Below are 16,447 nucleotides of genomic sequence, written 5' to 3' on the forward strand. Positions count from 1 at the left end.
GCCAACTTCAATGGAATGAGAATGCACCTGAGTCGAGTGAGTTGGAATCAAATGTTGGCAGAAAAGACGGTGGCTGATCAATGGGCCATCTTCAAAGAAAAAATATTGCTGTCAAAGTATATTCCCTTGAAGGAGAAAGGTAGGAAAAATAAATCCAGAGCGTCCTGGATGACGAAAGAGAGACAGAGGTAAAGATGAAAACAAAGGGGTGTGTGTATGACAGATGTCAGATAGAAAATACAGTGGAGAATTAGGCTGAATATAGAAGGACCAGAGGGGAAGTGAAAAAACTAAAAAGAAAATCAGAGAGCATGAAATGGGACTGGCAGCTTACATAAAAGAGAATCCCAAGGTCTTCTATAAACATATAAATAATAGAAGGGTGGTAAAGGGCCAGTTAGGGATATAAAAAAAAGGAGCCTTGCATGTGGGGGCAGGAGAAATAGCAGAGGTATTAAACGAGTATTTTGCATCTGTCTTTACAAAGGAAGAAGATGCTACCCAGGCTGAGATGAGAGAGAGGAGATAGCTGGTACACTTGAAGAATTTACAACTGAGGGCGAGGAGATATTGGAAAGGCCAACTTTACTTAAAATGAAAAGATACCAGGTCCAGATGAGGTGCATCCTGAGGGAAGTGAGTGTGGAAATTGCAGAGGCACTAGCAATAATCTTCCAGTCTTGTTTAGACACAGGGGTGGTGCCAGAGGAGTGGAGAACTGTGAATGTTACATCATTGTTCAAAATGAAATGCAAGGCTAAAGCTGGCAACTACAGACCAGCTTGACTTCAGTAGGTGGGAAATTTGTGGAAATTATAGTTTGGGACAAAATCAATACTTACTTAGACAAGTGCAGGACAATTAATTAAAGCAAACATAGCTTCATTAAGGGAAAATCATGTTTAATTAACTTGCTGGACTTTTTGAGGAGGCAACAGAGAAGGTTGATAAGGGCAAATGCTGTTGATGTGGTATATATCGATCTTCAAAAGGCATTTGACACAATGCCACACAACAGACTTGTGAGCAAAATTCTAGCTCATGGAACAAAAGGGAAAGTAGGCACTCGGATAAGAAGTTGGAAAAAGAGCAGTGAAAAAGAGTTGTTTTTCATATTGGAGGAAGAACCCCAGGGGTCAGTGTTGAGACCCTTGCTCTTCCTGATATATATTAATGACCTAGACTGTGGCATTCAGGACATGATTTCAAAATTTGCAGATGAGATGAAGATTGGAAAAGTCAACTGTGACGAGGATAGTCTTGAACTTGAAAAGGACATCGACATGTTGGTGAAATGGGCAGACAAGTGGCAGATGAAGTTCAATGCAGAGAAGTGTGAGGTGATTCATTTTGGCAGGAAGAATATGGAGAGACAGTTTAAAATAAAGGGTGAAACTCTAAAGGAGGTGCAGGAACAGAGGGACCTCAGTGTATGAGGACATAAGTCAATGAAGATGGCAAGGCATGTTGAGAACGCAATTAATAAAGCATGTAGTATCTTAGGCTTTATTAATAGGGGCATTGAGTAAGGAGGTCATGTCGAACTTGTTTAGCCACAAGTTAAGCTTCATCTGGAGTGCTACCTCCAGTTCTAGGCACCATACTTGAGGTAGGATGTGAAGGCATTGGAGAGAGTACAGAGGAGATTCACAAGAATGATTCTAGGGATAAAGGACATAGCTATGATGACAGATTGGACAGGTTGGGACTGTTGTCCCTGGAGGAAAGAAAGATGAGAAGAGACTTGACAAAGGTATTCAAGATCCCAAGGGGTATGTTCAGGGTAAATAGTGAGAAACTGTTCCCACTCAAGACAGCATCAAGAATGAGAGGGCACAGATTCAAAATAATTGGCAAAAGGAGCAAAAGTGATGTGAGGACAAATTTTTTCACCCAAAGGGTGGTTGGAATCGAAAACAAATTTCCTTGGAGGCAGGTTTGACTGAGGTATTCAAAAGGGAATTGGGTTGCTATCTGAAAAGAGAGAACATGCAGAGTTACGGGGATAAGGCAGGGGAGTGGGACAAGGTAGAATGCCCTTTCAGAGAGCCAGTGCAGACTCAATGGGCCGAATGACCTCCTGCACTGTAAAGATTCTGTGATTCATATGTTCACGTTGGCGACCTGATATTGTCACGCCAGAATTTACTTAATGGGGAGAGTGGTGGGGAGTAACACACCCAATTTCCAAACATAAAGTTCATCCCATGGGATCAGAAGCTATCAAGAGCTTTCTTACATCTCAACCCATCTGCTGCTAACACTGTCATCAATGCATCTATCTCCCTCAAATTAATGATTCCATTGCTCTCCCTAAAGACCTCCCATCTTTCACCCTCCGTAAACTTAATCCAAAACTTCTCCTGCCCATATCTCTATCATGCATCTTTCCACTCACCCATCATCCCTGCCCTTTAAATTAAAAAATGAACACATGGCTGAGAATTATGATCCTCTTTGACCACCCCCTATAGCCTCCTCAAGCAGTATAATTCCTCCATCTTCAAATGTTATGCTTCTCTGACTCATGCCCATTTTGCATCCCCAGCACTGCACCCCCCACCCCCAAACTCTTTGCCCTGCGTCTTTGGGCACCTGGAGCCCATACTCTAGAATTCACCTCCCACCCCATTTCTCTCCTTTTAAAACCTCCCTTAAAGACTACCTCTTTGACCCTGACCATATTTAATATCACCTTTTTTGTCTTGATGCCCATGCTTTGATTATGTTCCTGAAGCACTTTGGGGTGTTTTTTCTGCATTAAAGACTATACGAATACATATTCAAGTTTTATAGAGGCCAATAAAATCCTGGTGAAGCCAAATGCATGACTACATTTGAACAAAAGGTTTTATGACTGAATAGTGATAATGTTACTAATATCCTATTTGTAACGGTGAGTCACGGTCTCGACTCTGTTACATCCACCAGCCACAGCAGTCGAAAGCTCACTGAAGTTGCAACCTCAAGGTCGACATATAGCTACACCAAACATGAATACATCTCACTTTTTCTTTAATTAGATCAATGTGTTAGCTAAAATGACTACTATTTTCTTATTCGTGTCCAATTATGCCCTAAAGATAATCAGCACACGAACTGTGGAAAAAATAAAATCAAAAAAACTCAAGTAATTTGGAAGTACTGGATTTGTACTAGCAACATCTGGACTTAAAGTATTACTAAAAATATACACTATGCGGGCATTTTAAATTTGCACAATAATTTTTAAAAATCCTGCAATTTTTGTTAAGATTTTGAGAACTATTTACTTAATAACAGGCAAGAAGTCCAACTGTGCCTCATTACTGTTTTATAATTGCTTGGTAGTACAGTATTTGAGTATTGCTGAAAAAAAGAGACATGCAGTTGACATTTTTTTGGCTTGCACTCATCAGGGCAGACTTTCAAGAATACCAAATCTCAACGGGAACAACAATTTATACTGCATGAGAAGACTGTGCCGATTGATTGGCAAATGGACTCTAATTGGAATTTGGTATTCTTGTAAATCTGACCTGATGAGTGCAAGACAAAAAGCTTCGGCAGCATGTCTCTTTTTGGAGCAATTACAGTTTTAGTTGCAATACTTTATTTTCTATTCTGATAAAGCTACTTTTTCACATCTAGCGGAGAATGTTTTGGAAATTATAAGTCTACATTACTTTAGTATATATAAAAAGTGGTTTAGATGCAGTAAAAAGGTAGATAGGCATATGTTGAAAATACAAAAATCACATTATAGTGAAAGACCCTTGCTAAATTCTGCAAAACTAGTGTCAAATGTTTAAGACCCATCTTACCTGGATTTTCGGTTTGGTCAATCTGTGCCATAGTTATTAAATGCTTGTGGATCAACTCCTACAAAGAGACGTTAATAAATTACACAAAGTGGTTTCATCATTTATAACTTTATCCACTCCAGTTAAGAGCAAATGTATAAGCGACCCAATGATAGCATGCTGGTTTTCTACCATCCTGCACTGTGAACTGGCATGTTATATATTAACTCAAGGCCTCTACTCCTGCAGTCAAATATTTACATTTTAAATGTGAAGAACTGATGAACCTCAGGCAATGCTGGCCAGCCATCTCCTTTTTCATTCCCCCTTCCATCATCACCATCCCTCACAACCCAATTTTCATTGCATAGTTCCATTCTGTACTCGCTAATTTCATGAAATATATGATCTGTTCTCAACCTCTGACCACTGAACTTTCCCCTCAATACCCTCCTTGCCAACATCACCATACTTATCATCCAGCACTGTCCAAACACCTTCAAAATGCTCGTGCTCCCATGTACAAGAAAAACATTAAACCCTTCCCCATCCTCTCCAACTGCTACTCTATCTCAATTTTACCTTCCTGTCAAAGTAACTAGCTGAGTGCCACAGGGATCAGCGCTGGAGCCTCAATTATTTACAATATATATTAATGATTGAGATGAGGGAAGTGAACGTACTATCGCCAAATTTGCAGGTAGGAATAGGTGGGAAGGCAAATGGTGAGGATGACACAAGGAGTCTCCTGAGGGATATTGACAGGTTAAGCGAGTGGGCAATAAAGTGGCAGATGGAATATAATGTGGGAAAATGAGAGGTTATGCACTTTGGCGGGAAGAATAGAGTATTATTTGAATGTAAAAAGACTGCAGAAGGCTGCAGCATAGAGGGATTTGGAAGTCCTTGTGCATGAATCATAAAAAGGTAACATATGAGTTCAGCAGGTAATAGGGAAAGCAGATAGAATGTTGGCCTTTATTTCAAAGGGAATGGACTATAAAAGAAGGGAAGTCTTGCTAAAACTATACAAGGCACTAGTTAGACCACACCTAGAATACTGCAGACAGTTTTGGTCCCCTTCTCTAAGGAAATATATACTGGCATTGAAAGCAGTTCAGAGAAGGTTCACTAGGTTGATTCCGGGTATGGAAGGATTTTCTTATGAGGAGAAGTTGAGTAGGTTGGGCCTGTGCTCATTGGAGTTTAGAAGAATGAGAGGCAACCTTATTGAAACATATAAGATTCTTAGAGGGCGAGACAGGCTAGATGCTGAGGGGTTATTCCCACTTGTGGGAGAGCCTAGGACCAGAGGGCATAATAAGGGGTCGCCCATTTAAAACAGAGATGAGGAGAATTTCTTCTCTCAGAGGGTAGTTAGTCTGTGGAATTCTTTACCGCAGAGGGCTGTAGAAGCTGGGTCGTTAAGTGTATTCAAAGCGGAGATAGATTTTTAATCAGTAAGGGAATCAAGGGTTATGGGGGAAAGGCAGAAAAGTGGAGTGAGGATTATCAGATCAACCATGATCTAATTGAATGGCGGAGCAGACTCGATGGGCTGAATGGCCTACTTCTGCTCCTACATATTATGGTCTTAAAGTCTTCAAAGCATTGTTGTATGGCAACTGTGTGCCACATTTCTTATTTTTTTTATTTTAGAAGAGCTTGTGATCTGTTTCCATTCCACCCTACCACAGTGACTGCCTTCCACTCAATGTCCTAGTTTATACCTTTCATGTCTCAAATGTTCGTTTCCTATCCCTTACAGCCCAATATTGGTGATTAATATTTCAGCCACTTACTTTCTGGAGTCTGCATCACTTCTGCTTTCAGAATCTTGCAAAAAACCTCTATCCAATCTTTCCACCCTCCACCCAAACTTCATCTCATCTGTTCCTTTCCTCTCCTTTGGTATTCATCGTTTTGTGAAGCATTCTGAGGCATCTTTCTAACATGCATAGAATTGTTGTATTGTGAGGCATTCTAGAGTATGAAGCCTCGGAAAGTCGGTCATACAATGAAAAGCTGTAGCTGAGTCAAACTTTGTTATAGCCTATTGGTTGAGTGAGGTGGGATCTTAAATGGAGCTTGGCTTTTTTTAAAAAACAGCCAATCCAGACATAGCACAAGTTGTGCTGGGTTTTCTCAAAAGAATCCAAGGATTTCTCATCCAAACATAGCTGTGATATCTGCTGCCATGGCTCCCACATAGGTGGCGAAGGCAGGTTCAAGATTCAATTTGGGGAGAGTTAGCACATACTGGGTGACCGCTTTGTGGAACACCTTCGCTCAGTTCACAAGCATGACCTAGATCTTCCTATCACTTGCCATTTCAACATACAATCTTGCTCTCATGCCCACATGTCTATCCTCAGCCAGCTGCAATGTTCCAGTAAAGCCCAACACAAATTGGAGGAACAGCACCTTACATTCCGATTTGGCACTCTATAGCCTTCCAGACTTAATATCGAGTTCAACAACTTCAGACCATGAGCTCTCTCCTCTATCTTTACCCCTCTGTTAATCCAATTGGTTTTTTTTTTCTTATTTTGTTTAATTTTAATTCTTTTTATTTATTTTCATTTATTTATTCAGTTTTTAAAATCCTTTTTCCCCAACCACCAAACCCCACCCCGACAGGACCATCTGTCACTGGTTTCTATGCTGTGCTTTCACAGTGTGCTGATCCTTTGTTCTGCTATTAACACATTCTGTTCTTAACTTTATGTCACTATCAGCACCTTCTTTAGTCTTTATCATGACCGTTAACACTCCCATCGTCGTGTCCAAGACATCTTTGTCAATCTGTCCTTAGCTCCCACTTATCCCTGACCTCCTATCTTGCTTCACCCCCTTTTAACCAGTATAAAATCCATCACATTTCTATTTCTCTAGCTCTGAAGGACAGTCGTATGGACTCAAAGTATTAACCCTGTTTCTCTCTCCACAGATGCTGCCAGACATGCTGAGTTTTTCCAGCATTTTTGTTTTTAGTAAAAGATTCAATTGTGGCTTTTGAAAGGGGATTGGATAAGCAGCTGAAGGGAAAGCATTTGCAGGGCTATTTGGAAAGGGTGGGGAAATGGGACTAGCTAAACTGACCTTGCAGACAGCCAGCATAGGCTTGTAGACAACAAGCCAGATGACCTCCTTCTGTGCTGTAACCATTCTATGATTGTATGGATCTAAGAACGGCACTAATTACAGCCATATGGATCTGTGGACCATGCTGAAAACCACAAATACAGACATGGCTCCCTAGTCCTTGATCAGCAGTACCAAACAACATCAGAAAATAAGCCTTGATGTTTATTAGCCACTGCACGGAGTTGTGCACTCTGATAAACAAATTCTGCCCAATAGGCCTTGCAGTATGCCATCTAACCTTGATTATAGATCTCAGACATTAGGGTTTTAAAAAAAAATTGCTATCCCACTACTTAAAAATGTATTGCTAGTACAAAATAGGTTAATAACTGGGTGACACAAAGACTTCAGGAGGGAAGGAAACACAAATAGTATCCAACTGCTGACATAATTGCGCTTTTCACCTCCTCTTTTATGATTGATGACAGAAGTCCTGGTCTCCCCACCGTCTGCATATCAGCCTTGGTTTGGTTGTAATACTCATCTACAAGTCAGGAAGTCGTGGATTCAATTCCCACTCCAAAGGTTTAAGTACATAATCTAAACTGGTCATTCAGTGCATTAATGAGGAAGTGCTGCACTGGTGGAGAAGTGATGTTTTAGAATGACAAAGGCCTCCATCCAATGTGCTGATCAATATTTATCCCTCAACCAACATTACTAAACTAGGTTTCTGATCATTTTTCACAATACTGCTTGTAGAACCTTGCAGTGTACTATATGATTGCAGCATTTCTCGACATTACAACACTGACTAAATTTTAATAAGTGCTTCATTGACTGTGAAATATCTTGGGAGTCTTGAAAGATGATATCTACATGATTTTTTTTTTGTCCCTAGATTGTCAGCTGATCTTGTCTATTTGCTTAGACAATTAGTTGAAGCCTCTTGCATAAACTTCCTGTGAAATAACAACTGCGACCATTAAACAGCAGTTGGAGTGCTGCCGAGTGCTGAGAAAATCCAAAAGGTTATTTTAGATTAGATTTCATCATTTGAATACAATATCCTAGCCCAGAAAGTTAAACCCATGAGGAATTGTGTTGGAAATAACCAATATGATCTTCATAACATCTGTAAGGAAGGTTCAATTCTAAGATTAAGGATCATTGTGCCCAGGACATCGAAGATTCACGCATGTTATAAATTGCACACCCCTCCATATATGGAATTAAAATTCACAAATGTGCCCTTAGGGAATTTATAACCATGGTCCTTCTATTCCACAGTATTACATCTGATTACATAGGATATATGGAAACAGATCATGCTCCTCTCGAGCATCCTCCCAGCTAGGGGTTTGCTTTCCTTATGGCCGTGCAAACCTTTTTTTTAATTCATTCTTGGGATGTGGGCTTCGCTGTCTGGGCCAGCATTTATTGCCCATCTCTAGTTGTCCTTGAGAAGGTGGTGGTGATCTGCCTTCTTGAACTGCTGCAGTCCATGTGGTGTAGGTACACCCAAAGGGCTGTTAGGGAGTTCTAGGGTTTTCATCCAGCGACAGTGAGGCAACAACGATATATTTCCAAGTCAGGATGGTGAGTGACTTGGAGGGAAGCTTCCAGGTGGTGGTGGTCCTATGTGTCTGCTGCCCTTGTCCTTCTAGATGGTCGTGGTCATGGGTTTGGAAGGTGCTGTCTAAGGGGACTTGGTGAATTTCTGCAGTGCATCTTGTAAATGGTATACACTGCTGCCATTGTGCGTCGGTAGTGGAGGGAGTGAATGTTTGTGGATGTGGTGCCAATCAAGCGGGCTGTTTTGTCCTGGACGATGTCAATGTCAAGGCTTCTTGAGTGTTACGGGAGTTGCACTCATCCAGGCAAGTGGGCAGTATTCCATCATGCTCCTGACTTGTGCCTTGTTTATGGTGGACATGCTTTGGGGAGTCGGGAGGCGAGTTACTCATCGCACGATTCCTAGCTTCTGACCTGCTCTTGTAGCCACAGTATGTATATGGCTAGTGCAGTTCAGTTTTTTGGTCAATGGTAACCCCCAGGACGTTGATAGTGGGGGATTGAGTGATGGTAATGCCATTGAGCGCCAAGGGGCGATGTTTAGATTCTCTCTTGTTGGAGATGGTCATTGCCTGGCACCTTTGTGGCGCAAATGTTACTTGCCACTTGTCAGCCCAAGCCTGGATATTGTCCAGGTCTTACTGCATTTGGACATGGACTGCTTCAGTATTTGAGGAGTTGTGAATGGTGCTGAACATTGTGCAATCATCAGTAAACATCCCTATTTCTGACATTATGGTGGAAGGAAGGTAATTGATGGAAGCAGCTAAAGATGGTTGGGCCGAGGACACCACCCTGAGGAACTATTACAGTGATGTCCTGGAGCAGAGATGGCTGACCTCCAACAACCACAACCATCTTCCTTTGTGCTAAGTATGACTCCAACCAGTGGAGAGTTTTTGCCCTGATCCCCATTGACTCCAGTTTTACTAGGGTTCTTTGATGTCACACTTGGTCAAATGCAGCCTTGATGTTAAGGGCGGTAACTCTCACCTCACCTCTGGAGTTCAGCTCTTTTAGCCATGTTTGAACCAAGGCTGTAATGAGGTCAGGAGCTGAGTGGCCATGGCAGGACCCAAACTGGGCATCAGTGAGCAGGCTGTTGCTAAGCAAGTGCCACTTGATAACACTGGCAATAACCCCTTCCATTACTTTGCTGATGATTGAGTGTAGGCTGTTGGGGCAGTAATTGGCTGGGTTGGATTTGTCCTGCTTTTTGCAAACAGGGTATACCTTGGCAATTTTCCACATAGCCGGGTAGATGCCAGTGTTGTAGCTGTACTGGAACAAGTTGGCTAGGGACACGGCAAATTCAGGAGTACAAGTCTTCAGTACTATTGCCGGAATATTGTCAGGGCCCATAGCTTTGCACTATCCATTACCTTCAGTTCTTTCTAGATAGCACGTAGAGTGAATCGAATTGGCTGAAAACTGGCATCTGTGATGCTGGGGCCCTCTGGAGGAGGCCAAGGTGGATCATCTACTCAGCACTTCTGGCTAAAGATGGTAGCAAATGCTTCAGCCTTACCTTTTGCGCTGCTGTGCTGGGCTCCTCCATTATTGAGGATGGTTATATTTGTGGAACCTCCTCCTCCAATGAGTTGTTTAATTGTCCACCACTATTCACGACTGGATGTGGCAGGACTGCAGGGCTTAGATCTAATCAGTTGGTTGTGGGATCACTTGGTGTTTATGCTGTTTGGCGCACAAGTAGTCCTGTATTATAGCTTCTCCAGGTTGACACCTCATTTTTAGGTTTGCCTGGTGTTGTTCCTGGCATGTCCTCCTGCATGCTTCATTGAACCAGGGTTGATCCACTGGCTTTATGGTAACAGTAGAGTGGGGGATATGCCGGGCCATGAGGTTACAGATTGTGTTAGAGTACAATTCTGTTGCTGCTGATGGCCCACAGCGCTTCATGGATGCCCAGTCTTGAGTTGCTAGATCTGTCCCATTTAGCATAGAGGTAATGCCAAACAACATGATAGAGGGTATCCTTAATGTGAAGGCAGGACTTTGTTTCCAAACGACTGCGCAGTGGTCACTCCTACTGATATATTTATGGACAGATGCATCTGTGGCAGGAACATTGGTGAGGATGAGGTCAAGTATGTTTTTTCCTCTTGTTGGTTCCCTCACCACCTGCCACAGACCCAGTTTAGCAGCTATGTCCTTTAGGACTCGACCAGCTTGGTTCGTTATGGTGTTACTGAGCCACTCGGTGATGGACATTGAAGTCCCCCATTCTATGCCCTTACCACTCTCATGCTCTTCCATGCTCCTCAGCATGGAGGAGCACTGATTCATCAGCTGAGGGAGGGCGGTACGTGATCAGCAGGAGGTTTCCTTGCCCATGTTTGACCTGATGCCATGAGACTTCATGGGGTCCAGAGTTGATGTTGAGGACGCCCAAGGCAACTCCCTCCCGACTGTATACCACTGTGCCGCCACCTCTGCTGGGTCTATCCTGCTGGTGGGACAGGACATACCCAGGGACGGTGATGGTGGTGACTGGGACATTATCTGTAAGGTATGATTCTGTGAAGATGACTATGTCAAGCTGTTGCTTGACTGGTCTGTGAGACAGCTTTCCCAATTTTGACACTAGCCCCCAGGCGTTAGTAAGGAAGACTTTGCAGGGTCGACAAGGCTGATTTTGCTGTTCGTTGCCGGGTGGTCCGTCCAGTTTCATTCCTTTCATTCCAATTGAGTGGCTTGTTGGGCCATTTCAGAGTGCATTTAGGAGTCAACATGTGGTCTGGAGTCACACGTAGACCAGCAGACTTCCTTCCTTAAAGGACATTAGTGATGGGTTTTTATAACAAATCAACAATGGTTTCATGGTCATCATTAGACTTTTAAATCCATTTTTTTATTGAATTCAAATTCCACCATCTGTGGCGGGATTCAAACCCGGGTCCCCAGAGCATTATTTTGGATTACTACTCCAGCGACAATACCACTATGCCATCGACTTCCTATTGCACAACTTCTAGCAATGTGTATATATGTGTTCTGAGATCCCATTCTACCAAGACTTGCACCAAGTAATAAGCGACCTCGCTACTTGTCCTACCAAAATGTACACACTCACACTTATTTGTGTTGAACTTTATTTATCAATTATTTCCCCATTCTACAAGTTTACTGATGTCATCTTATAATTTGTTGCAGCCCCCTTCAATATTGACCATCCCCCTTCACAACTGCCCATACAATTTGGTGTCATCCGCAAATTAAGAAATTGTGTTTTTGATTCCTGGTTACCTGCAAATGGAAATGGTCATTCTACAGCAGGTTGAGGGGATCCAGCCTGTCCAATATTGACAGAAGGGCAGCTTTATTGATTTTGTGTCCGGAGGTAGAAACTTGTCATGATCTGTAGGCATATTGTCCACGAAAGGGGCCCAAATGTGTGAATGTTTCTCTAAATCAAGCTCTTCAGGAGTATGTGGAGTCTCACAGGAAGGAGTTTCCAAGAAAAATGGTATGAACAAACCCTCTAGATAGAGGTGGGTTCCATCTTCTAAGGGTGGAGGCAGGTAGGCGTTAAAAGCACGTGGCTCATTAGATACATTTGGCTGAGTTATGGTCAGAGACCCCAACTAATATCCCATAGGTGGATAATTTTACTTAGCGCTGACCATCTCTAAGGGTATCCAGTGCGGATCACCACCATGACTTTCCTATGATGCAGTCCAAGGCAGCACTGTGATTGAGCTGAGGGGCCCCCATCAAAGGGAACTCCCATGTTATGAGATTGAGATAGGTTGGCAATCTACCCTTGATTTGTACAGAATTCTTTGCAGGTCAATGACCATGCCACCATACCAATAATGCTTTGTTATGCATGAACCCTTGGAATGTTTTGTTGCCAGGGTTGAAGCCTCCATGCTGTTCTATTGAATAACAAAACATTTAATATATTCATAGCTATCTAATCTAATCTAACCTACTTCTGCAAAAAGATTGAAGATTAGTAAATGACCACCACCCAAGAAAAAACAAACTGTTGCAATGGCACAAGTTGTAGAGCTTCATATGAAACGGGAGTTGGTCACCACATGCAGATCTACCTATCTGAAATCTCAAAATATTTTTATGAAGCTGCTCAGCACTTGAAATAGCTAAAGACTTAAACCAAGTTTGATTGTACTTTTACGGTGAGTGGAGAATGCCGAATGAAGAAAAATTCAAGGTTTCGGTTAGCCATCAAAAAGAGTAAGGAGCAATCTAAAGTAAAAAACACAAAATTGGAGGAGGGTCTTTCTCAATGAGGTGAGGACAGATCTGTCCCAAGTAACTTGGATCCAAAGATTGCCAGGAAAAACTGAAACAGGACAATGGGTTGCCTTTAAAGAAGAGATGTTTTGACACAGTTAAGTTCCCACAAGAGGGGAAGGTAGAAGCTAGAGCTCACTGGATGACAAGAAAGATAGGGAGTAAATGAAGCAGAAAAAGGAAGCATATAACAGATGCCAGGCTGATAATACAAGTGAGAAACATGTTGAATATTAAAAGCTAAAAGGGGAAGTGATCAAGGAAATCAGAGGCAAAAGGAGAATATAAGAAAAGGCTGGCAGTTAACACGAAAGGGAATCTGAAGTTTTCTGTAAGCATATAAATAGTAAAACAGTGGAAGAAGCAGATCATTCAGCCTCTCAAACCTGATCTGTCATTCAATCTGATCATGGCTGATTTTCTACCTCAATTCCCCTTTCCTGCCAGCTTCTCATATTTTTCGATTCCCTGCAAGATCAAAAATTTACTCATTTGTGTGGAATTATACTCCAGAATGAAGCAGCCACAGCCCTATGGGTTAGACAATTCCAAAGATTTGTAACCCCTCAATGTCTACCCTGTCAATTCTCTTCAGGATCTTATATGCTTCACTAAGACCACCTCTCATGCTTCTAAACTCCAGAGATTATAGATCCAATTTACTCCGGGTCTCGTTAAAGGAACCAACCTAATGAACAAACTGTCTCTGTACTGTTCATAATTTTTTTGCTTTCTTAGATATGGAGACCAAAACAGTGTACTGTACTCCAGATGTGGTCTCACCAAACCCCTATACAATTGTAGTAAGACTTCCTTATCCTTGGACTCTGGTTTCTTTACAATAAAGACCAACATACCATTTGTCTTCCTAATTGTTTGTTGTATCTATATGCTAACTTTGTGTTCCCTGTACAAGTACCCCCAAATCCTGCCAAACAATACATTCGAAAGTTTCACACCTTCTAAAAAATATTATTTTCTGTTCTTACTACAAAAATAAATAATCTCACACTTCCTCACGTTATACTCCATTTCCCAACTTGTTGCCCACTCACTTAAGCTGTATATGTCTCTTTGTATTTTCCTCACAGCTTGCATTTCCACCTAGCTTTGTCTCATCAGCAAACTTTGATGCATTATTCTTAATCTCTTTGCTCAAGTCATTCATATAAATTGTCAATAGTTAAAGCAGCACTCCACTGGTTACAGCCTGCCAACTTGAAAATGCCTTATTAGTACTCTCTGCTTTTTGTCCGTTAACCATTCCTCCTTCCATGCTAATATATTACCCCCAAATCCAAGAGCCTTTATCTTATGTGTGACATCTTATCAAGTGTCTTTTGGAAATCCAAGTATACTACACCTACTGGCTCACCTTCATCTACAGTATTAATTACATCCTCAAAAGACTACAAGAAATTTGTCAAACACAATTTTCCTTTCATAAAACCATGTTAACTCTGTCTGCTCAGATTTCCTTACTAATAGATTCCAATACTTTTCTATTGACTGATATCATGCTAACTGGCCTGTAGTTTCCTGTTATCTCTCTCTCTTCTTTATTAAACAGTAGTTACATTTGCTAACTTTCAATCTGCTGGGACTGTTCTAGAATCTAGGAAAGTTTAGAAAATCATAACCAGTGCATCAAACTACTTCTGCAGCTACCTCTGTAACAACCCTTAGGTGCAGGCTATCAGGTCCAAGAGACTTGTCAACTTTTAGTGTCTTAGGCTTAATAGTCATTTGGTTGTACAGAACTTGAGTATTGCTGAAAAAAGATATATGCTATCAAAGCTTTTCATCTTGCACTCATCAGGATACTCGTAAAAGAAAAACAATTTGAGTCCACTTGCCAACCAGTCAGCACTTCTCATGCAGTATAAACTGTTGATCCCTATTGTTCCTGGAAAATTCTTGCAAGTAATCCTGATGAGTACAAGATGAAAAGTTTTGATAGTATGTCTCTCTTTTCACCTTTTCCCGCTTTTTTGTTCTTCTTTCCTGGCTAGTTCCCTCACATTCTGTTTTTTCCCTTATCATCAACTTTTTGGTTACCTTTTGCTGGTTCCCCTAGTAACTGACAGATGGTTCTTCCTTGCTGCATTTTTGTTTTATAGTGGAATATATTTTTGTTGAACATTTCAAACTGTTAATTTACCTTCATGCCTTTCACTCTATTTACCCAATCAACCTTAGTCAGCTCTCCTCTTATACATACGTTATTGGCTTTTTGAAAATTTAAGATTTTTGTTTGGAATTGGAGTATGTCACTTTCAAACTTGATATGGAATTTAATTGTACAAGTATAGTCTTTCAAGTATAGTGTTTAACAAAAATCTTAAATTTTCAAAAAGCCAATTACGTATGTATGAGATGAGAGCTGACTAAGGTTGATTGGGTAAATAGAGTGAACAACCTCGGGAACAAGGCCATGCCAAATTTCAAATCTTGCTGGATTTTGGGTCAGATGGTTTGGTTCAAAGCGGGTCAGGTGGGATCAAGAGGCGTTTGGAAAGCAAGAACCAAATCAGATCGACACGCAAGCAGTGAAGAAGTTAACTAGTCAGGTGGCACACCAGGCCAATGCAAGGCCTAGTTGAATTGTCCAGGCAAGTTTATTTTATTTTATTCAATTAACGTTTGTCAGACTTTCAGACAACTCCAATTTTTGGACAACCAGATATGAGACACTATATTGTATTGTGTGGGGCCAATTAGAGACCAAAACAGGATTGAGACATGGAGGTGGAGGACCTAAGGTACTAAATGAGTACTTTGCATCTGTTTTATCCAATGAAGAAGATGCTGCCAAAGTCATAGCTTAAGAGGAGGTGTGATGCTGGATGGGCTAAACATCGATAAACAGTGGGTATTAGAAAGGCTGGATGTACTTAAAGTTTGTAAGTCACCAGGAAGTACTGACCATAATATTCCAATTTCCTTAGCCAGGGGGGAAGATGGTGGCGTAGTGGTAGTATCACTGGACTAGTAACCCTAAGGCCCAGGTTAATGTTCTGGAGATGTGGGTTCAAATCCCACCACTGCAGCTGATGGCCTTTAAATTCAATTAATAAATCTGGAATATAAAGCGAGCATCAGTAATGGTGACCATGACAACAATCGATTGTTGTAAAAACCCAACCAGTTCACTGATGTCCTTTAGGGAAGGTCCTTCCACACTTGGTCTGGCCTACATGTGACTCCAAACCAACATTAATGTGACTGACTCTTAACTGACCTCCAAAATGGGCTAACAAGCCACTCAGTTCAAGGGCAATTAGGGACAGGCAATAAATACTGGTCTTGTTAGCGATGCCAACATTCCATGAAAAGAATGGTTGTGCCAGAGGACTGGAGAAATGCAAATATTACATCCTTCTTTGAATTATGGTGCAAGAATAAACCCAGCAATTACATGGCAGCTTGTTCAACCTCAGTGATGGGAAAGCTTTCAGAAAATTTGGGACACAATTAACAGTCACTTGGACAAGTATGGATTAATTATGGAAAGCCAGCATGGATTTGTTGAAGGCAAAACATGTTTCAACAAATCATGTCTTTTGATGAGGTAACAGGGAGGATTGGTGGGTGTAATACAGTTGATGTGGTGTATATGGACTTCTGAAAGATGTTTGATAAAGTGCCACAAAGCCTATGATGTACACCTGTTTTTCGAACTGGAGGGAGGAATATAGTTGGATTTCCCAGGAGGCAGTACG

At 41.5% G+C, this 16,447-nt stretch overlaps 1 protein-coding gene across 2 annotated transcripts in view; it reads right to left on the reverse strand.

The window, feature by feature from the left end:
* pan3 (poly(A) specific ribonuclease subunit PAN3) overlaps nucleotides 1-16,447 on the reverse strand; it is a 203,791-nt gene that overhangs the window by 65,920 nt on the left and 121,424 nt on the right. Inside the window, exon 8 of one of the 2 annotated variants that reach the window (XM_041198815.1) lies at nucleotides 3,804-3,861. The exons of the other annotated variant lie outside the window; for it this stretch is intronic. Within the exon in view, the coding sequence (XP_041054749.1) occupies nucleotides 3,804-3,861 (58 nt within the window). The remainder of the gene's footprint in view (nucleotides 1-3,803; nucleotides 3,862-16,447) is intronic. 2 annotated transcript variants of the gene reach the window in all.

Source organism: Carcharodon carcharias, chromosome 11, assembly GCF_017639515.1.
Source record: "Carcharodon carcharias isolate sCarCar2 chromosome 11, sCarCar2.pri, whole genome shotgun sequence".
NCBI classification, from domain to species: Eukaryota; Metazoa; Chordata; class Chondrichthyes; order Lamniformes; family Lamnidae; genus Carcharodon; species Carcharodon carcharias.